At 54.4% G+C, this 21,393-nt stretch overlaps 11 protein-coding genes across 11 annotated transcripts; 6 read left to right on the forward strand and 5 right to left on the reverse strand.

The window, feature by feature from the left end:
* Positions 1-3: 3 nt before the first annotated feature.
* On the reverse strand, positions 4-1,202 carry PV08_07264 (uncharacterized protein; the record flags this gene model as incomplete). The annotated part of the gene is made up of 3 exons (XM_016381594.1): positions 4-176; positions 241-774; positions 821-1,202. The coding sequence occupies 3 exons, from the start codon at positions 1,200-1,202 to the stop codon at positions 4-6; spliced, it is 1,089 nt and encodes a 362-aa protein (XP_016234696.1).
* A 631-nt stretch (positions 1,203-1,833) lies between these two features.
* On the forward strand, positions 1,834-2,714 carry PV08_07265 (uncharacterized protein; the record flags this gene model as incomplete). The annotated part of the gene is made up of 2 exons (XM_016381595.1): positions 1,834-2,110; positions 2,170-2,714. The coding sequence occupies 2 exons, from the start codon at positions 1,834-1,836 to the stop codon at positions 2,712-2,714; spliced, it is 822 nt and encodes a 273-aa protein (XP_016234697.1).
* A 1,666-nt stretch (positions 2,715-4,380) lies between these two features.
* PV08_07266 (trihydroxynaphthalene reductase) lies at positions 4,381-5,562 on the forward strand (the record flags this gene model as incomplete). Its single annotated transcript, XM_016381596.1, has 2 exons — positions 4,381-4,450; positions 4,778-5,562. 2 exons carry the CDS (start codon positions 4,381-4,383, stop codon positions 5,560-5,562), a joined length of 855 nt encoding a protein of 284 aa, XP_016234698.1.
* Positions 5,563-6,334: 772 nt separating this feature from the next.
* PV08_07267 (uncharacterized protein) lies at positions 6,335-8,320 on the reverse strand (the record flags this gene model as incomplete). The annotated part of the gene is made up of 1 exon (XM_016381597.1): positions 6,335-8,320. The coding sequence occupies one exon, from the start codon at positions 8,318-8,320 to the stop codon at positions 6,335-6,337; it is 1,986 nt and encodes a 661-aa protein (XP_016234699.1).
* A 554-nt stretch (positions 8,321-8,874) lies between these two features.
* On the forward strand, positions 8,875-9,750 carry PV08_07268 (uncharacterized protein; the record flags this gene model as incomplete). Its single annotated transcript, XM_016381598.1, has 3 exons — positions 8,875-9,007; positions 9,086-9,555; positions 9,658-9,750. 3 exons carry the CDS (start codon positions 8,875-8,877, stop codon positions 9,748-9,750), a joined length of 696 nt encoding a protein of 231 aa, XP_016234700.1.
* A 315-nt stretch (positions 9,751-10,065) lies between these two features.
* PV08_07269 (uncharacterized protein) lies at positions 10,066-12,175 on the reverse strand (the record flags this gene model as incomplete). The annotated part of the gene is made up of 4 exons (XM_016381599.1): positions 10,066-11,421; positions 11,483-11,749; positions 11,811-11,891; positions 11,954-12,175. The coding sequence occupies 4 exons, from the start codon at positions 12,173-12,175 to the stop codon at positions 10,066-10,068; spliced, it is 1,926 nt and encodes a 641-aa protein (XP_016234701.1).
* A 656-nt stretch (positions 12,176-12,831) lies between these two features.
* PV08_07270 (uncharacterized protein) lies at positions 12,832-13,581 on the forward strand (the record flags this gene model as incomplete). The annotated part of the gene is made up of 1 exon (XM_016381600.1): positions 12,832-13,581. One exon carries the CDS (start codon positions 12,832-12,834, stop codon positions 13,579-13,581), a length of 750 nt encoding a protein of 249 aa, XP_016234702.1.
* Positions 13,582-13,749: 168 nt separating this feature from the next.
* PV08_07271 (uncharacterized protein) lies at positions 13,750-14,238 on the reverse strand (the record flags this gene model as incomplete). The annotated part of the gene is made up of 3 exons (XM_016381601.1): positions 13,750-13,905; positions 13,983-14,093; positions 14,173-14,238. 3 exons carry the CDS (start codon positions 14,236-14,238, stop codon positions 13,750-13,752), a joined length of 333 nt encoding a protein of 110 aa, XP_016234703.1.
* A 655-nt stretch (positions 14,239-14,893) lies between these two features.
* PV08_07272 (urease accessory protein UreG) lies at positions 14,894-15,718 on the forward strand (the record flags this gene model as incomplete). The annotated part of the gene is made up of 1 exon (XM_016381602.1): positions 14,894-15,718. One exon carries the CDS (start codon positions 14,894-14,896, stop codon positions 15,716-15,718), a length of 825 nt encoding a protein of 274 aa, XP_016234704.1.
* Positions 15,719-16,439: 721 nt separating this feature from the next.
* On the reverse strand, positions 16,440-18,113 carry PV08_07273 (uncharacterized protein; the record flags this gene model as incomplete). The annotated part of the gene is made up of 1 exon (XM_016381603.1): positions 16,440-18,113. One exon carries the CDS (start codon positions 18,111-18,113, stop codon positions 16,440-16,442), a length of 1,674 nt encoding a protein of 557 aa, XP_016234705.1.
* A 1,434-nt stretch (positions 18,114-19,547) lies between these two features.
* Positions 19,548-21,204, forward strand: PV08_07274 (uncharacterized protein; the record flags this gene model as incomplete). The annotated part of the gene is made up of 3 exons (XM_016381604.1): positions 19,548-20,690; positions 20,871-20,976; positions 21,131-21,204. 3 exons carry the CDS (start codon positions 19,548-19,550, stop codon positions 21,202-21,204), a joined length of 1,323 nt encoding a protein of 440 aa, XP_016234706.1.
* Between the last annotated feature and the right edge of the window lie 189 nt (positions 21,205-21,393).

Here is a 21,393-nt window from a genome sequence, read left to right on the forward strand (position 1 = left end):
AAATTACCAGTGGGCCTTAATCTCGATGGTTTCGTGGACAATCTCAGTGTTTGGCTTTGAATACACCGCCTGCAGCCCACGGCGAATGTACTCTCCCGACGTCATGGGCTGGAATTTGGCGGGATTCTCTGGAGTCACGTATTTATCGAGCGCCTTGATTACTGCTTCTTGGTTTGCTAAGGTAACGGAGTCAGTGACAGGTCCAAACAATCACTTGTAGGACAAAGGGTGCTGTCTTACCGCCCAGGAAAAACGGCACCGAGTAACGGGTGCGTCGTGAGGTGTTCAGCACTCGATGCATTGTCGATACGAACAGCCCGTTGGTCAGCATCGCCATGGTGTCCCCGATGTTTACTACGAAGGTCCCAGGGATCGGTGTGGCCTGGATCCACTGGCCAGTGTTTGACAATACTTCGAGGGAGGGGATGTGGTCCTGCAACAGGAGCGTGAGGATCTCGTAGTCTGTGTGAGGCCGAATTGCGGAAGGCTCCTCTGACCCATCAATCGTGCCGGGATAATGTGCCAGCTTCAGGATCGAATACGGCCGAGTCGCAAGATAGTCGAATGCATGTTCGTCTAGATCCAGACCCAAGGCAAACATTCTCATTAAGCGTCTGGCCAGTTGCAACACTTCCGACATGAACAACTTCACGTTGCGTTGATGGCCTGGCAGACGCTCTTCGGGAGGCCACCAGTTGTCGCCATTGTTGGTATCGTCCGCGGCTTCAGGATCTGTGGATGGCTCGTAGCCATAGTTGATGCTCTCATTCAGTTCTTTCAGAGTCAACTGACGTTCCGGATGACAGGAAACTTCACTCACTCGCTCCTGAAGGCTGATCTGGGTTGAGCTTGATGGGATAATAGCCGTAGTAATGGTCATGTTTCTCTGTATCGAGTTCCATCTTCTCCTCGAGAGTCAATTCGTGGCAGAAGCGTTTGGCCTCATCAAAGATAGATTCAATCAATGCATCGGGAACCCCATGGTTCCGTATGTAGAAGAAACCGGTTCTCTCAGCAGCAGCACAGATCTTCTTTGCAACGGCCCTGCGGCACTCCAGGTCAGGGTGAACAGTGTCCCCTATGTCAATCACGGGAAGTTCTGTTGTTGCCTCGGTACTCTTAGGAGACAAAACCCTACGCCATCCCAGTCCCGTTCTGATCTCCTGGTATCCATCGGGCGTAGTGCGCACAATGTCAGTCATGTTGTCACTGTTACTCACTGTGGTGGCCACCGTAGTGGCGGGAGTCGTGAGGAGGATTCCCTATATTATTCATGAGGCCCAAAGCAGCTGCTCGGTAAAGTCCGTAGACAACTGTTGAATGACAACAAGAGGTGCTCAACTCCGGTACTTGGCATTCGAGCCAGAAACCCAGAACTTCTCCAGGATGGCCTGGAGCAGGGCTAAGGATACAAGTACCGAGTACGAATGTCGTAGGTGGTGGTTGTGGTGCACTGGTGATCCATGGTTTGTGAATTGCCAGGGGCAGCCTCGTGTGTGGACTCCCTGACCCCCCGTCATGCAGCCTCGTGCCCCGCATTAAACACGCCCTTCCGGACAATACATGTGTACGGAGTACGTCTATCGTACTCCCTTTTAAAACGCACCTGGGCCAGTCGCATTCTCGTTCAATAGAGAAAAACAGGCTTCAACTATGGCATCTAATAACACCCCCGACAATCCGGATCAGGTCCAGGTCCAGATAAGGTGCCATTGCCAATTGATCTCATTTTCCTTGAACATACCAACCGCCTCGATCCCTCTCAAGGCCGCAGTGTGTCATTGTGACTCGTGCCGACATGCAACTGGGCTTCTGTTCGCAACATTCGCCGTGATGCCATTGCCTCTACCGGAGATCTTGGACAGTGGCAATCTCACAAGGTATGACTCGTCGTCGACTTGTCAGAGGTGGTTCTGCAGGCAATGCGGTGCTAGCACCATCAATATCGACAAGGGAGACGGGGCCGACGAGTGGGAAGTCGCCACCGGCTTGCTGCACTTCGTTGACGGGAGAGGCTTGGATGGCAGACTGAAGCGAGTACAACTTTGGGTGGACGACGTGAAAGGGGATGGGGGAGCTGTGCCATGGATCAACCAAGGCCGACTGCTCGGTATGGACAGGCATTGGAAAGGGAGGAAAAGCGGGCTTGTCGAGGATCAAGCTGTTCAGGACATGGTGATATCGGAGGGCCAAAACCTGCCTGTAGGATCTTTACCCAGTCAAGCCCTCGCTGCACATTGCCACTGCCAAATGTGGTGCTTTCGATCTTAAGACCAGACGACGAGTCATCGAAATCAAACCACGGAAAATTCGAAGCTGGCCTGGACGCTTGCACCTCATGCAGGCTCGTCTCCGGCTTCGAAGTCACCAGTTGGCTCACCGTACCGAGACATCTCATCAAAAGCGGGAGTACTGGGCTGAACGACTTGCTTTCAAACACGTCCAAACTTCATCACTACAAGACGTCTCCAGATGTAGGTCGATATTTCTGTGCGAAATGTGGTGCCACGGTCTTCTACTACAAGCAAGGTCTGGACACGATCGACATCGGAACAGGGCTTTTGGAACCACTAAACGAGAGAATGGTGCGTGTTGAGAACTGGCTGGCGTGGCAGAAATATCCAACGGGCGTTGCATACCAGGAAGACGCTGTTGACAAAGACTTTATCGCCAATCTCGCAGAAGGCATGCACTCGAGAGACAGCCAGCAGTGAGACGATCAATATCCCAAGTGGTGGCGGTGGCGATGGACAGGGATGTACTCGTATCGGCACAGTTAGTTCCTGGCTCAGTGAATGATAGCTTACAGAAAACAACGAAGGGATGTCGACGGCTCGATTGCCAGTAGTCAGTCAGTCAGTCAGTCCTTCAGATCTTCGGCGGAATGAGGCATGAGAAGGAGCGGAAAACGTGGGGGCAGATAGGAGCACGTGACTCCGTGACTAGCGCCGGACGCCAGTTTCTACGCATCTCTCCACATCCGTCACCGGAGACGCCACTTGGGCTCACACAAAAAGTCACTTTGCTGCACGGCGTTCGGCCTCGAGTATTGTCCGCAAAGTGTGTACGAAGAACGGAGATAAGATACTCGTGAATCGCAGACACAAAGCGAGGTACCTGTCCAGTTAGGCAGACAAGAAGACTGTATGCGTATGAAGCAGGGGCGTTGCTTCTCTGACAGGCGTGGGTGGAAGGGCTACAATATAGGTCGTGCAAAGAAATTGGTACTGCCAGAAACTTTTTCGTAGTCAGGGTCCAAGCACTTTGATGGCTCTGGGGTGAATGTTCTCGGAGGCCGCAAGTCTGGCTGCGCTTTTCCTTGTATGGAATAGCAATAATGATGTGAGCTACAATTTAAACAGCCCAGCCCACGATCTCGCGTGTGTCGGTGTAGCGCAAGGGGCGACTTGACTCGGCTTTAGAAGAAGCGCGAAGAGGCGAGGGTTGGAACGTGGTTGTCACTGATGGGAGCAGCAGGAAGAAGAACGCTCCAAACGGAGATTTGAAAACAAAGCCATTTTATTTGGAGCCCAGAAGCCCCATATAACGTAGCGAGGGAGGGGTGGTTTGTTTACTTTTGTCGAGAATAAGCAGAAAAAGGCGGGAGACACGGTGTCGGGGACGAGTTTTGAACCCTATGAGAACCGTGCGCTTGAACCATGAGGCACGAGTTGAAGAAAACATGAGCATTACTACGGAGTACCACCACCACTAGTACAGTACAGTACAGTTCAAGACAGTTCAGCACCAGTGGCAGTGCTAATGGGTCATGGCTGATGCCGGTGGCCTCCTCTAGAGTACACTCGGCCTGGATATCGAATCGTTATCCGAGAGGAAAGAAGATAAAGATAGGGGAAAAGGGGGGCCAAGGGCACACGGGAAACGAAAAAGGACACTCAGAGGCAAACGAAAAGGACACAGAGGGGGGTCCAGAGGGAAGAGAAAAGGGGGGCCGGATTCGGATCGCTACAACTCACACCTGTCTCTACACAGCCCGCAGCGATCGATCATGGAGCCCGTTCTTAGCTGCGGCTGAATGAATGGCAAAACAGCGAGAGACAATAAATAGAAACCGTGGGCGCCGGCGGCGGGAGGCACCGTACACACTCGTACAGACTCCAGTCTCCGGACGCCATGCAGACGCGGTAAACAATCGACTGGTCAATAAAATCGTGTCCTCTTACGGAGTCGAGTAATAACCACCGAGAATTAAAACAGACCAAAGACCCCTTTTCCACACACATACGGACTACATTATCCTGGACTCTTTCTCTTTCGTCTCTCTGTTCTGTATAGACAGTTTTCATACCTGCATCCTACATACACACACCTCCATTCTTACATACACTCCCAAGAGATAAAAACAAACCACCACACACAATGGCTACCAACGGATCTACTGTGCCCTCATACCTCTTGACCGGCAAGGTCGCTCTGGTCACTGGCTCAGGTACGTTGCCTCTGTGCGGTTGGCATATTACGTGAATGGAACCAGGACGACACAAACTGCTGTCCGTCTTTCTCTTTCTCCGTCCTCGGCCGCCTGAGTTCTGGGTTCTGAGTGCGTTTGCCCCTCACCGCATTTTCTGGGCACCCAAAAAGTCCGAGGGCGACGAGGACAAGCCACACAACAGAAGCAATGGAAGAACCAAGACAAGGGCATGAGCATGAGAAAGGGAAAGAGACGGGGAGAGAGAGAAAAGAGAAACACATACACACATACACACGTTCCAAAAATATTGCGAGGAAACAAATTCGACTGACATTAGGGTGACAGGACGAGGCATGGGCCGTGAAACCGCACTCGAACTCGCACGCCGCGGGGCCGACGTGGTGGTCAACTACGCCAACAGCTCCAAGGCGGCCGACGAGCTCGTGGCCGAGATCAAGGCGCTGGGCCGGGACTCGATCGCCGTCAAGGCCAACGTGTCGGACGTGTCGCAGATTGTGGACATGTTCGCCGAGGCCAAGAAGCACTTTGGCAAGCTCGACATTGTCGTGTCCAACTCGGGCGTCGTGTCGTTCGGCCACCTCAAGGACGTGACCGAGGAGGAGTTCGACCGCGTCTTCAACATCAACACCCGCGGCCAGTTCTTCGTGGCCCGCGAGGCCTACAAGAACCTCGAGCCCAACGGCCGCATCATCCTCATGGGCAGCATCACGGGCCAGGCCAAGGGCGTGCCCAAGCACACCGTCTACTCGGGCTCCAAGGGCGCCATCGAGACCTTCGTGCGCTGCATGGCCATCGACTGCGGCGACAAGAAGATCACCGTCAACGCCGTCGCCCCCGGCGGCATCAAGACCGACATGTACCACGCCGTGTGCAAGGAGTACATCCCCAACGGCGAGAACCTGACCGACGAGCAGGTCGACGAGTACGCCGCCACCTGGTCGCCCATGAACCGCGTCGGCATGCCCATCGACGTCGCCAGAGTCACTGCCTTCCTGGCCTCGCAGGACGGCGAGTGGGTGAATGGAAAGGTCATTGGTATTGACGGTGCCGCTTGTGTAAGTTCTCTCTTTTTGATCTGCCTTCCCACCCCTCTCGAGGTTTCGTCATGATCACGATGGGCTAACAACAACCCTCTTCCACCGTGTAGATGTAAGGTTCTTTTTTTTTCCACCGTCACTCTCGAGCGCAACCAAAGCGGAAAAAACTCCCTTTGGGACCACTGCGCAGTCTCTCTCGCGCGGCGACCTGCAGAGGACAAGAATGGAAAGAGAAAGGAAAAGAAAGAAAGAGAGAGGGAGATTGGAGATGACAAGAAACCCAAACTCTTTCGACAATGCATATCCCGGCCCCATATTCCCTATCTATCAATATATCTACCTGCCTACCTACCTTGGACCCCCCCGATATAGACCTGGAGTCAATACACCTCTCCACCTGCCCCCCTTGCCTCGGTGTGTCGGGGACGGACAGCAAAGAGAGGCCTGTTTGACAGAAGAGCCAGACATAATCGACTGTTTTGTTTCACCTGTTTATTTGTTCGCCTCCTTTTCTTGGACTGGACTTAGGATGGATCGAAGGATGAATGGGAGTTTTCAATGATTGCTTGCTTGCTTGCTTGCACAGGGTTACTCATATAGCGTGAGGAGCAGGTTGGAAAATAAAAACAAGTCACTTTTTCACATGAAGCAAAGGCTCAAATGGTTTCCTTCTTTTGTGTTACATTGCGACCAGCGATGGTTGGAACGGAAAGATTTCGTCTTTTCTACGCAGTCGAGTCTTAGGGCTCGTTTCCTCTCGTCTATCCGCGTACTATTTGCTGTACGGCCGACGACCTCAACACGTTATCACTCACTATTGGCAGCCCTCCTCTCAAATTCTATCTTACCGTCCCATCGCTTTAGCAACAAGCTTATCATCCAACGCATACGGTTCGCCATCTTCACCAAACACGACATCCTCGGCCAAATAGACCAGGATGCCTCTACTACGCCGCTCGGCATCTTGTAGTCGATACAACAGCCGTCCAAAAGCGTCTGATTTGTGAGAAGAGTGTAGCAACAAATTGTTCTCCGACGCCCAGTCTTCCACGAGACTTTTGAACGTGATTTCCTCGCCAATACTGGCAGCGGCAGCGGCAGATGATGGTGCTGATGCTCTTGCCACGGTCGGATGTTCGCGAGTAGAAGACGGTAGAGCCTTGGGCCGCCGCGACCCAAGAAGCGGTTTCCATATGGCCCAACTGTCTGCGTCGACTTTGGCTTTGACCAGAGACTTGAGCTCCGCGAAGCGCTCGAGATCGAGATCGTCCGACGACAGCAGTGTCCACCAGTCAAAGAGCCAGGTGTGCATGTCTGGAGCCATGGACTTTTTGGATTTGCGTGAACCTGCACCGTTTGAACCGTTTACGCCGCCGAGGCTAAGTGTAGTCGACTCGACTCGCTTAGGAAATCGTTTCACCGCCTCGATCAGTCGCGGGAGCGCGACTTCGTGGAGGATTTTGTATATCATCCAAGCTGGTAGGATGGGCGACCAGGACGTAACCAGCGTATATGCTGGGTCGGGATCATATAAATCCCAATCTTTCCCAAGAGCGACACGGATTCGAGGGTACCAGTGCAGCAGTAGCAGACTCTCAAAGTACGTCGTCCGTTTGCGGTGTCGGGCAGTGGTGGACTTTTCGATCTGCAACAGTTGATCAATGGATTGGAGAGATGCGACCAGGAGGCGCGGATCGCTTAGAGGATCCCATTCTGCCAGTTGTCGACGGAAGGGGGTCTCGAGGCACGAAACCGCAAGCTCGGGAAGCGAGAGCTCGGATATGTCGTCTGCGTATTGTGCCTGGATAGTCTGCAGCCGTGAAATGGACTCGTCCCAGTCGCGGGCTTCGTTGGAGTCATCTACAGCCACGCGCTCAAACGAAGAAATAATCTCGTTGTATCGATGAATCTCGGCTTCGTGGAGAGACAGTGATGCTCCCAATTGGGTATCTTCTACCTCGAGGTGGGTTTCCTGTTCTTTTGTAGAGTCCCATGCGTCCGCGAAGGCTTGTAACTGCAACTTGATTCGAGAGGTTGCCTTGGCGGCTTCAAGGCCTGGCGAGGATTCGCGTGTTGGTGTTGAAAACCCGGACAATGAGGACACCGTCTTTGTCTCCGACCCTGTGGCGTCTACAATGACTTGTTTCATTGCTTCTGGGATGTGCAGGCCTCTGGACTCGATTGCGGCCACGGCATATTTGGCCTTGGGTGGGCCTTTGATACGCGGTGTGCTCGTCCCGGGAGTCGACGGTTTCGAAGATGTTTTCTCCCTGCTGTGGTCTTTCTTGCGTGGTGGTTCGGCTGTGCCGCTTCCTTGACCGAGGCCTGCGCGACTTTGTAGCAACTTGGCCTGGATCGGTGCTGTGATACCCTGTCCTGACTTTCCTAGACCTTGGCCCTCTGCATACCCCATCTTCGCCATCATCCGGGCGGCGAACGAATTCTTCTGTATTCTTCCTCCTGCACCGAACGCGGACGGTCCAGAGCCGCCCGATATCTCGCCCTGTCTTTGAGGAGACATGTCGGGCGGAGGAGGGGCCGGACTCTCTGGTTCTTCTTCATTGTTGTATTCACCAATGTTGAAGGAAGCACGGAAGCCACCCATTCCAGAACCCATGCCTAGGCCCATGGACGGCCTTTCGTCGTCGAGATCTTCTTCCTCTTCTTCATCTTGCTTCTCCTCTTGAGCCTTTGACTGAACGAAGCCCACCCCACGGCTGCGCAGAGTTTTCATAGTTCTCCTGCGCTTATTGGGTCTCTCCTCGTCGGTGTCATCGTCATCGTAGTCGCGAAGGTTGAACGGCTGGTCGTCTTCTGAAGAGTCGCTCATTGTGGAATTTCCTGGGCGCGAAACTCGCTGTCTGATCAGCAGGTGGTGTCAAATCTCAGCGCATTATTATCGCAGCGTGATCCAGACGCCCACATCCAACGTAGGTCGAGCACGTGGTTGTTATTCCCCCGAGTTTGAGTAAAGTAGTATGCAGTGTTTGTTCTGGAAGGCTGCAAGGCTGCAGGTCAGTCCAATGCAGAAATTCGAGTTCTACCGAATTGATGCCGGCGTCGTGAGTTGAGCCCGATGTCATACGGAGAGTACGGTGTATGTATATTCACATCTGCTCGACCGTAGTAGATACGGTGAAATACAAGCACCATCTGGAGCTTGCGGTGTCGGAAGCAGCTCGTACTCGCATCAATCAATCAGGGACTCGGGACTCCATGCAAGGGTGACGTAAAAGCTGCAACTTCTCCAACGCCGAAGCATCTTTGATAAACGGATCCACGGATACCATACATTCGACGGCCTTCTGTCTCATCTCTCTCTTTATCAACTCTACAGTGACCTTTCTTGACAGTCCAGAGCTTCCAATACAGCACAGCAACATCATGGCTTCCTCTCTACGTTCTCTCGCTCGTCCCTCCACTCTCAGAGCTGTCGCAGCTACTCAACCTCTCCGATGCCTCACCACAGCAAACCGAACCTTTGTCCGCACGAAGGTCACTCTCCCTGATCTTTCATGTAGGCATCACGACCCCCCGGAGATATCCAAATCAGACCGTCACCACAAGGTATCCCGCTGCTAACACGAGAGTCTAGACGATTACGGCGCGCTCGAGCCAGCTATTTCCGGAAAGATCATGGAGCTGCACCACAGCAAGCACCACCAGACCTACGTGAACTCGTACAACGAGGCTGCGGACAAGTACGCCGCGGCCGACGCGAACGGCGACGTGGCTGCCAAGATCGCCCTGCAGCCGTTGATCAACTTCCACGGCGGTGGCCACGTCAACCACAGCCTGTTCTGGGAGAACCTGGCTCCCAAGAACTCCGGCGGCGGCGAACCTCCCTCCGGCGAACTGGCCAAGGCCATCGACACGACGTACGGCGGTCTCGAGGACCTGAAGAAGAAGTTTAACGCCGCCTTGGCCGGCATTCAAGGCAGCGGCTGGGCCTGGCTGGTCAAGGACACACAGACTGGAGATATCTCTATTCAGACATACGCCAACCAGGATCCCGTGGTCGGTCGGTACAAGCCTCTGCTGGGCGTTGATGCCTGGGAACACGCGGTAAGTCATTGGAGTCGAGATGTGCTAGCAGGCTTATCCCTACACCAACACCTTTCTTTATGTACGCCCTTATGCGCAGTATGCTGACAAATGCACGCACAGTACTACCTCCAGTACCAGAACCGGAAGGCCGAATACTTCAGTGCAATCTGGGATGTGATCAACTGGAAGGCGGCCGAGAAGAGATTTCAGTAGCTCAGAGGGGACGAAAAACAACCAAAGAGTCATACTCGTCTGAAACATGTATGAAGACGAAATGTATAGTCGGCTGCATGCAGAACGAGTATTTTAATTGAATCGATACTGATATCCCACAATTGAAGCGTTGACAATGAACATGTTCGGTCCTTTTTTTGAGTAGTCGTAACTCCATCACTAAATCCCACATAAGGGGCACCTATCTGACATGGTTATAAACAAGTGAAGGATCGTTGCTTGACGTACATGTAATTCTTCTCGGCCTGACGAAGAATGCATACAACAGAGGGCGATTTAGTCAACTATCTGCTCTCACCACAGAGACAAGGCCCTCGCATCCTCAACAGTGACGCGGATCATTTTCTTGATCTCTGTTTTCCAGTTGTTCTCTCTCCATCGGTCCCACTGGCCAAAGTTTTCGTCCGTCTCCAGGTTCAGCGTGTCGTATCCTTCCTTGATGACCTCTTGGATTGCCGCCGGGGACTCGTGCGTCTTTTTCCCGTGCTGCGCCTGCAAGAGGCCGTGGTAGTGCGACGACACGGTGATCAGTGCCTCTATGGATCTTTTCAGCCTGCCGTCAGGACCAGAAAGGCCACTGCTCGAGTCGCAGTACTCTTGCTTGAACTTGGGGAGGACATTGTACGCCTCGATCACCTTGTAGAAGAGGTCGTCGAAGCTCGCCGGGTCCGGGAGGAAGCCGTCGCCCTTGGTCAGGCAGAAGGCGGCGAGGTTGGCCAGCGTACCGCACAGCTCTTCGCGGACTCCCCTCAGATGTCGCAGGTCAGAGGCGTACTGCGTCAAGAACCGGATCAGCGACACCAACGAGCCCCAGATGTACGCCCAGTGGTGTTGCAGGCGCGTCTTGGTCTGTTCGAGGTGCGTCACGATGCGGAGGATAATGCCCAGCGCGAGACTGTAGAGGTTGACGTCGAGACGTTTGCGGAGGTTGTGGCTGAGCGTGTCGGTGCAGATGTCGAGGATGACGGCCGCGGGCACTCGGGGAGACGTGACGAGTGGCAGGTGGGGGGCCCGTTGGCGGCATAAGCGGACAGTGGTTTTCGAGTCGGGCGAACAGAGTTTCTTGATGAGTAGTGCGTCTTCGACTAATACTCGGAGCGAGAGCAGGCTCAACGCTCCATATGTCGACTGGCGGGGCCCGCGATAGGCGTGGTGCGAGATGTACGACGTTAACGAGAGAAATGCGGACAGCGGAGTTTCTTTGCTTTCTTTTCCGTTCGTAGAGGAGGGGAGGTTGAGAAGGGTCGCAGAAAACAGAGAGTTCGCTTGCACAAAGGAATACAAGGATAAAATACACGCGGCGTCTGGTTGGGGCAGAGATCCGAATAGGACTTTGGCTTCCTCTTCAGATGGAGGGAGGGGTTTGTTGGCGTCCGAAGACAGAGGACGCAGGCCTACCATTACCAACGTCGACGTGAGATTCCAGGGGGCCGGGAGGTCTTCCTGGACGGAGATGTATTGGTTTCGAATGTTTGCGCAAGCATAGGCGAAGTTGTGGACTAAATGACGCATAGTCTCTTCGTTGACGAAATCCTCTAATCGGTTTTGGTAGACGTTCTGTGATTCGAATTTGTTGTAGCTTGAGAGCACGCCAATAATGACAAAAACTTTTAAGCCCGCCGAGGGCGTTGCGTGGAGGTCGTGAACATACTGGACAAAATTAAGTCTATGCACCTCGTATTCTCGGTGACGAATGAGAACTTGTGCCTACCTTCATCAATCCGGAGAAGAGGTCTTTGTGCATAAAGTAGGAGACAAGGGTGGTGTGGAAACCTCCTGCAACCAAAGCAAGGGTCGTGTCTAATGCCTTTGATCGCAGTGTGTCAGTTGTTGACTGACGGATTATGGATTCCAGGCCGTGGACTATATCGGACATGGATTGGTCGATGGCGTCGAGTCCGGCAAGAACTTCGATTACATCAGTGTTTGGGTTCGCGAACTTCTTGGTGAATACGGCGCATAGAAACGCAGTTAAATTCTTGGACAGTCAATATCGCTGTTGCTCGTCCATGGCCGAGAGGGAGAAGTGTAGAGCGTACCTCGAGGGCGTTTTCATTCCGGCTGTTGTCGCGTGAGCAGGCTTCTCTAGTGGCTCGTCTGAAGAATGCCTGCGTCTGAGCCTGTCCAAAGCATTAGGGTAAGGGATGTTCCGATCCAGGTAGACAGAGTAGGCCAACTATACTTGCATATGAAGCAGGTCGAAAGCCGTCATTGGCTCGAGGATGTCATAGAGTCGCTGCTTGTCGGGCTTGAGGAGGAAGAACTCCCTCCAAAATCCCTCGGTCGGTATGGATCCATCGCCATCCTCGTTTGCCAGGGCCGTGAACAGACGGAGATAGAGCTGGACGATTTTTGGCTCAAACGAGTTAGGGCGAAGCAGTTGGGTCAGTGGGGAGGATTCCATGGTTAGGACGACGGAAAGCGGGATCTGCTAAACGAAACATAGTCTGCGCGTATTTGTGTGGTTCAAGGACATGGGGACGCAGTTGACCTCAGCGTATAGGGACCATGGCTCGAGAACACTCTGACGGCGAGATGGGAAGATGGCAGAAGGAGAGTTGTCGTGAGTTGTCCCAGGCCGAAAAGAAGATATCTGGTGTTCTTGGCAGTCGTCGTACGCCCTACCTGGACTGATTGGTGCCAACCCTGGCGCATGCTGAGCATCGCTGACCCGTGTTGATGACTCGAGGTCTGTGTCTCTCACCGACCGAGACACAGGGCAAGAATCCTATACCATGGCTTGGTGTCGAGAGGAGGCCGACGCTGCACCGTCAACCTGAGACCGGCGACCGAGTCTCGGCGAGGACGTTATTATTGGCGCAGCTCTGATTGGCCGAATCCTTCCGCTCTTGTCATTCGGCTTACCAATTCCCGAAAGACACAGAGACAGAGACACAGAGAGCGAGAAACTCTTTGTTCCCTCCAACAGTCATTCGTTTCCCGTCCACCACCCTATACACCACCACGTTCCTCCCAACGCGAGGCCAATGCTACCGACGGCATTGATACAGACCTTTCTTACAGAGACAGCAATTTAACCACCGCAACTCCCTCGCCATGATGTCCGCCACCCCCCTCCTCCCGGCCACGACGTCATCCGCCGCCTTCTTCAGAGCCCTCGCCATCGCCTCGACGGCACGGTCATGTACTCATACCCTGCGGGCCTTCTCCTCATGCGATTCCCGCCGAGCCTCTTCGAAGCGGGAGCTCTATACTGTTCCCTCGTATCAGCCGCACAGTCTTCCTGCAGACTTCCCGATGCCTCCCCGGAACACCAACATTCCAGACACCTCGATAGCCGGCCCCGAGCCCCAGCTGCTCGACTTCCCGCGGCCCAGAAAGACCACCGAACAGACCAAGTCTACAGAAGCTGCCAGTATCAGTGTACCTGAGCGAGAGGCGCAAAAGTCGAAGGCTGTCGAAACGCCGAAGCCCGAACAGCCCAAGTCGGCGAAGCCTCGGCGAAGCAAATTAAGACCGCGAAAAGCGGCCTTGACCATCACACCAGATGCTTTATATCATTTACGGGAGCTGCTCGATCAGCCCAATCCAAAGATGATTCGGGTAGGAGTGAAGAATAGAGGCTGCTCCGGTCTTGCATATCACCTGGAATACGTCGACAAGCCTGCCCCCTTTGACGAAGTTGTGGAGCAGGACGGGGTCAAGGTTTTGATTGATAGCAAAGCATTATTCAGCATTATTGGGAGCCAAATGGACTGGAAAGAGGACAAACTCAGCGCCAGATTTGTCTTCAACAACCCCAACATCACAGAACAGTGTGGATGTGGGGAGTCGTTCAGCGTTTCATGATAGATCGAGAGCTTCGCAGCGTTCAAGCGGGGATCAGGTAAATGACAACGATGGCAGCAGTATCACCACAGTTGTTACGGACGTTCATACCTATTTTAATGGCGAACTATGTGTTTGTTTCCAGATTTTGTCCAACTCAAGCCGGAGTCGAAGCCTTGTTCAGATCATTCAGTACACCCCCTTCTCGTAGTCAACCACTCTGACATCGTCAAATCTTGGACTGTTTTTCTTGACAAAGGCTTGGTGAGCAGGATCTTTGGCCACATAGTAATCCCGATCTTCACTTGATGCGAACTCGACCACGAAGCCATGTGTGAAGCCGCCCTGGAGAGGTCAGTTCGCACCGAGTAGATTTGCCGCAAAAGAGATATCGCAACGGCACATTGGCATCGTTAGCCTACCTGAGCACCCTCTGGGCTGTTGTCGACACCACCTGATGCAGACACGATATAGGGTTCTTTCGAGGTTGGGTGTATGCAAGTTGCCTTTAAGCCCAGCATATCATCACAGAACTGTGGTAATGGAGGATTCGGATTCGGAATCAGTATTCTGTAGCCTCACAGTGCCCTACTTGGTGGGACAAAGACCGACCTCTTTCTTTTCCGAGTCACTCAGGGACGACTTGAGTTTGAACAGGACAATGTGGACGGTGGGCATGTTGGTGATGAGGATGTGTGAGAGATCATAGAGAGACGACAAAGAGACGATCGTACACGGGTGAGAAGAATTCTTCCTCGGGCAGTAATCTGTCGTGGCGACGAGTATATGGGTACTCGGAAATCTATTCGCGTATACCGACGTAGGTAGAGTATCATAGAGTATCGAACACTGGTCGATTGAGTAAGCCTGTCGGTGGGTGAGCGGTCCGATGGCTTCATTCAACTCCATGCAGGACGGTTCGACTGCGGGAATCGTGCGGGAAACTCGTTCTCGTACTCGTGTTCGTGTGTTGGATGCTTCCAGTTGACGCGGGGCATTTGACACTTTTTAACTAACTGCGTACAGAGTACAGTGTAGCCTCAAAATATCACATCTCTCTGACTTTGAACGGGATATCTACTTCTCTATACTGTATCAGAACCTCGCATTGCCCTCCTTCACCTGCTGAGCTCGACCTGCACAGCCGTAGGCGCACCAACGCTTCACGTCTACCCCTCCACCACTTCTACCCTTCCTCCGTCCGCTTCCCCGAGACCTACAAAAGCTCACAGTCGAGATTCCAGAGACACCACACACCCTCTCCAGTAGACTACACGAACGCTCACAATACTCCTTGCATACAGCTTCTAAAAGAAAACATTCTCCCACCATCATGGCGACGCACTCCCACGACGGCGGTCCCTCGCACTCCCACGCGCACAACGGGGCAGCACCCCACGGCCACTCGCACGAGATCCTCGACGGGCCTGGCTCGTACCTCCACCGTGAGATGCCCATCGTGGAAGGGCGCGACTTCTCGGACCGAGCGTTCACCATCGGCATCGGCGGGCCCGTCGGGTCCGGCAAGACGGCGCTCATGCTCGAGCTCTGCCTCGCGCTGCGCAACGAGTACAACATCGCGGCGGTGACCAACGACATCTTCACGCGCGAAGACGCCGAGTTCCTCACCAAGCACGGCGCGCTCACGCCGGAACGCATCGTCGCCATCGAGACGGGTGGCTGCCCGCACGCCGCCGTGCGCGAGGACATCTCGGCCAACCTCCTGGCGCTGCAGGGCCTGCACGCCAAGTTCGGCACGGACCTGCTCTTGATCGAGTCCGGCGGCGACAACCTCGCCGCCAACTACTCCCGCGAGCTGGCCGACTTCATCATCTACGTCATCGACGTCGCGGGCGGCGACAAGGTGCCCCGGAAGGGAGGGCCCGGCATCACGGGCAGCGACCTCCTCGTCATCAACAAGTGCGACCTGGCCGTTGCCGTCGGAGCCGACGTCGACCTGATGGAGCGCGAGGCGAACAAGATCCGGGAGGGCGGGCCCGTGGTGAGGGCCGTCATCAAAAACGGCGTCGGCGTCAAGGAGACGGTCGACATGATCCTGAGCGCGTGGAAGAGTACCTCCGGGTACAGTGAGAGTAGGAAACGATGGGCCAACGGTGGACAGAGGGGGAGTGGCGAGCAACCTAAAGTTACTCGGTAGGTAGGTACCTACCTACCTTAGGTGAGGTGGGGGAGTCCCAGAAACAAAAGAATGAAGAATCCGCGAAAAGCGAACTTGAGCATTTTACGTACCTAGGTACTTATGTTGTCGTTGATGCGACCTGGCAACGTGCATGGGCCTGTGGTTGAATGGTTCAGAGAATACGAAGGAACGAAGAGAAGAGCCATGTGGCCCTGGAAAAGCTGATTTACCGACTCTCGGGGCTAGTTCAAGGTAGATCCATTTACTGGTAGACCTCTACCTGCATAGATCCTTGCGTGTGTATCTGGGTACGTACGTATACAGAGATCTTGGATCTTGACCAAAGGGAAGCGGGAGCACGAGCCTGAGCATGGGCTTACAGTAGAGGGAACAGTCGATGGGTGCAAGAGGACTGGAGGGCAAGATCGATGCCAGAAACGGAAGCTGAACGACGATCACCGACGCAAAACAAACCCAAACGGCCAGGTTTGGGAGAGACAGAAGTATTTAGTCGCAGGATACTTGACGACCAGTGATAAAATGACACATTGGAAAAGAATACCGACGAAAAGAACCCGGGTGGATCTGTAAAAAAAAGCCATAGTCATACTGCGTATGGTAGTCGACGACTCAGACACGTCTACAAGTACTCTCTCACCGCATGCCAACCTAGGTACAGGCACGTTGTACTCTGGGTATAACAGTTCCCCAAGTCCCGAGTCTCCCTCCATCTTCCTACTTAAGCTCCTCGTTTCGCAAATCTGGCCAACGCAGGTCCCAGCTCGACCTTGTCCTGGATCAACTTGTTCTTCGCCCTCTCCGCGCGCTCCTTCTTCATCTCCTCCAGGCGCATCCTCTTCTCGTCGACGACGTTCTTCCCGCCCTTCTTCCTCAGGTGTCTCCTCAGAGCGCTGTTCCTGCCGCGGCCGCGGTTGCGCTCCTTCAACTTGGCCAGCGGGTCGTCCGGGGGCGCGTCGAGATCCTTGTCGCGCTTCCGCTGCTCGGCGCTGCGTCGGTCGAGCGTCCCGATGAAGTCGGGGTCCAGGGCGATCGTGTCCGGCTGGAGCTTGGTGAGGAGGGACTTGACCTCGGTCTCCTGGCGCTGTTTGCGCGTCTCGTACGGGTTGACTTCGAGGGCGTCGAAGTTGGCCTCGCCGGCGCCGGGGACGATGATGCTGCTGAACCCGGACGCGTGCGCGACGCCCAGCACGTCGTCGAACGGGCAGAACCGGACCCGCTCCACGCGCTGTCCGTCGTAGCCCCAGTTGAGATACGGCGATTGCACCTTGGCCGGGTCCGATGAGCCCGTGGAGGAGAGGAGGTCCTTCCAGATCGTCACCCCCGTGCCGTTGCCCACCGCCGCGAGGCCGCGGTCGGAGATGTCGATGCTCGTCGCCGGCTGTCGCGTCGTGTACGAGTGCACTTCCTTCAGCGCTCGGAGGTCCCACAGTTTCAGCCGCAGATCCTGGCCGCCGCAGAGCATGTAGTGCCCTGACCGGTCGACAGCGATAGATCGTACGGGCCCGGCGTTCGATTGCATCTTGACCAGCGGCGTCGTCGAGTTGGGCGACCACAACGACACCGTGCCGTTTTGGTGTCCGACGTGCAGGATGGCGTTGTAGGGGTTTTGAGCCAGCGACGTAGGCGCACCTTTTCGAGTCGGATGCTCTGCCACAATCTGTCCGGTCGACGTGTCCGTGTAGCGCAGGAACCCGCTGTTCTCGATGCCAGCCAGGAGGAAATGGTAGGGCAGGAATTCGAGGTGCGTGGTCTCGACGTACTTCTTCAGACAGTGGATCTCGACGCCGGCGTGGTCGTAGATGTATGTGTGCTTTTTCTGCGCCACGGCAAAGTATTGGTCATTATGCAGCCACTTGGCGTCTCTTATGGTCTCGTTCAGATGCAGTTCGCACCCTGGCTTCCCTGCTCGCCATTCACATGTGGCGACATGTCCTTTGCGTCCTGCGAGAAGCAGACTGCGACCGTTGCGTGTGTAGTCTGAGACGTAGGCGCCGAGGTCGAGTTTGAATTCGATCGACTTTTTCGCCTGCTGGACCCCGACCGCGTCAAGTATGTCCTCTTGTCTGACTTTGTACGTCCTCTCGAGCTCGGCCTCGGGTTGGAGAAAGCCATCCTGGTTCTCGTAGAGAATTTCTGCATCTTTTGCACTGAGCACCGCGGTTCGGTACTTGTCCTCGATGCGTTTGAGATCGGCACGAAGTTTCTTGTCCTTGACCTCGCTCAGACGGACAGGTCGACCCCGTCCATATTTCTTGCGTGCCTCTGCGAGATGTTTCTGGTTCGCCTTGTCCTCTGCGGTTAAAGCGCCCGTCGGTGCTCGTTTCGTCTTTGTAGGTGGCTGGATGTTGTGGATGGTGAGTTGCCCGGCACCGTTTTCCACCAGACTCTCCATGGCGCTTCTCGCAGTGCCGTAGAACAATGTGGCAAAGTGGTTTGAAGCGAGAATGGCTTTGTTCAGTAGAGAACGTGAATCTGGTGGTCTCGTGTCGCTCCGCAATCCAAAAAATTTCTGTCGGCACACCTTCTTAAATTGAAAGCGGAGACTTTAACGGGCCGTTCACAAGTATCGGTACGAGGTCCGGAGCCCCAGCCGAGAAAGGCATTGAACTCTTTGTCTTGACTCGAGTGTTTTCCTATCGGCCTATGCGAGACTCAAGGACGCGAGTGGTGATGATACCACCTATGACCGCCTCCATCAATGGAGGCTACTCACGATTGGACAATTCGACGCAGCGTTGACGGCCGTGGGCGTTGGGACGGCGTCCTCTCTCAGAAGCTCGAACCCCATGGAAGAACAACTACGCCATGCCATCTTAGAGAGTTATAAATGAATCAGTGCCCGTCTATACATAGACTCTCGAAGATAAGAAGACTCCGTACTTTTCTATCGCTACTGAAGGGCCAAGGGAGAGTCGGCCTCCCGGCTTCAGCGTAACCGAGGTTATGCATGCGAATCGGCCATAGTTGATATATGTTCCATGACGCCATGAATGACTACATGATAGTACGGTGAGATTGATTCTCGAGGAATTCTTGCGGAAAACTTCGCCAGACAGGTGGCGCCCTGGTAAAAATCTCCCGGTAACCCAGTTTTCCGTGGCCGACTTGCACGATGGAGCCATTGAGTCTCTCTGGGAATGTCGAGGCCAGCCAGGAGTGGTGCGAGGCCTGCAAGTCGCAAGGAGGTCATTGTACTATTCGGGTTTTGTTTCGCTATTTCAGAGTGAACAAAGATTCTGAAATCCGAGCCTTTTCAACGACGTAGTAGCTGACATCTACAGTCCCTTGCAGAGAAGGTCCTGGCAGTACGTAGATTCTCGGCAAGTCCCAATGTCCGGCCGCGTACTTCATCATTCAATACGTGCGTCGGCCTTGTAGCAAGCTTGGTGATAGTACGCTATTTGCAAAGAGTGTACAGTATATCCAGTTCGCAGTAGGTCCCCGGTCACGGAGACGCAAACGAGGGAAGCATGTACCGATCACAAGCATTCACACTATCAAGCTGCGGAATTGCCGGACAAGGCGCATGGGTGAGTATCCAAGTAACGTCTTGTTCCATCAAGATCAGTCACGGAACTGAAGTCTCTTCTATCTCATATGATCTATCTCACGCGCGCTCTAAGCTCAATTGGATCTGATTGTCTCGTGTTGCGGCGTTGTCGGAGATCTACTTCGAGTGGATACAACAAGCTTTTCTGTGGCGGCCGGCTTGCTCCACCAAGATAAAATGTTGTTGATAGACGGAAAAAAGCGCGCAAAAAAAAGGAAAACAAGCATAAGAGCGATACGGGATCCCGAGCTGTACAGGTGAGCACGTCAAACCATCATGGGCATCCTACAGGACCCTCAGCCTCTTTCGGGGTCGTCGCACTTCTCGTCGCTGTCGCCCGTCGAAACGGACGAGGTGTTTAATCTGCTCGGCGCGTACCGTCAAGACACACATCCCAGTCGAGTCAACCTCGGTGCCGGCGTGTACTGCACGGACGAGGGCGAGTCGTGGCCGCTGCGAGTCGTCGAGCGTGTTGAAAAGAGCCTGTACGAGGACCGAGATCCTCGACGACATGACTACATTCCCATAGAGGGCGACCGACGGTTTCTCGACGTCGCAAGAGACCTGGTCTTCTCCTCGTCGAGCCCGACCCAGCCGCCATCACACGCGGGTAAACGATTATCACAGCAATCCTCTGTGTCCCCGGATCGAGTGGTCTCCGTACAGACGATCTCAGGCACCGGAGCAAACCACACAGGCGCGCGGTTCCTCGCCGAGACCCTCCGGCCGGGATGCGTCTGGCTCTCTGATCCCACCTGGGCCAACCACCACGTGATATGGTCGTCTGTCGGGGTCGCGCAGCGGCTGTACCCGTACTACGACGCACGAAACTGCACGGTCGACTTCTCCGCGATGATGGCGACGCTGGAGCGCGAAGCACAGCCGCGCGACGTCGTGGTGCTGCACGCCTGCGCGCACAACCCGACCGGCCTCGACCCGAGCCGGGACCAGTGGGCGGCGATCGCGGAGCTCTGCCGGCGCAAGCAGCTGTTCCCGTTCTTCGACAGCGCGTACCAGGGCTTCGCGTCCGGCGACCCTGCTCGCGATGCGTGGGCCATCCGCCACTTCTGCGAACTCCAGCCGCCTCAGGAGCTGTGCGTGGCCCAGTCGTTTTCCAAGAACTTCGGCCTCTACGGCCAGAGGGCCGGCGCGTTCCACCTCGTCGTCAACGACGCCTCGATGGTCACCAGGGCCAGCGTGCTCGGGAGACTCGCGGGCATACTCCGCTCCGAGATCTCGGTCTCGCCAAGATACGGCTCCACCATTGTCCGCACCGTGTTGGAGAGCGAGGACCTGACGCACGCCTGGCTGGCCGATTTGCAGGTCATGAGCGGCCGGATCAAGGCGATGAGACTTGCCCTCTACAGCGAGCTGTGTCGTCTGCAAACTCCAGGATCGTGGAAGCACATAGTGGACCAGGTGAGTACATCCGTTTGAACTTTACTTGAAAAACCAGACATTTCTACTCTTAATGGCAGAGTTTGGTGCTTCTCTTTTTTTTGTGGGTGCAGGCCAGGTCAGGTCAGGTCAACCTTTGGATTGGCACGTCGAAACCTTTAACCATTTTCCAAGCACTGACGCTCGACACCACTCGTCTAGGTCGGCATGTTTTCTTATACCGGTCTCACTCCAGCAGAGGTGGCCATCCTTCGCGAACGATATCATATCTACATGCTCTCTTCGGGGCGTATCTCTGTTGCAGGATGTAAGTTGATTTGTTACACATTGATTATCATATTTTTATTATCGGCACCAGCATCAGTCATTGTTGTTGCCTCGAACCGTATGGGTGGTGCATGTGTGCATGGTGACGGACATGATACTTGAAACGTCGCTGACCGTATCGATCTTGAATGCAGTAAACACAAAGAACGTGCAATACGTGGCTGCTGCCATCCACGCTGTCAGAACGCAGCAGGCATATCAAAGCTGAAATGAAGAGACCATGTGAGCGACCCAGTATCCGAGGAGAGGAAATGCGAACGAGTCTCCAAAAACAAAAGAAATGCGACCAAAGAGCAAAACCAGACAACCCCCTCAACCTCAGCCCCAGCCTCAACCTCTCAACCTCGACCTCAACCTCGACCTCAACCTCGACCTCAACCTCAACCTCAACCTCAAC

The sequence above is a fragment of the Exophiala spinifera genome, assembly GCF_000836115.1.
Source record: "Exophiala spinifera strain CBS 89968 unplaced genomic scaffold supercont1.5, whole genome shotgun sequence".
Classification (NCBI taxonomy): Eukaryota; Fungi; Ascomycota; class Eurotiomycetes; order Chaetothyriales; family Herpotrichiellaceae; genus Exophiala; species Exophiala spinifera.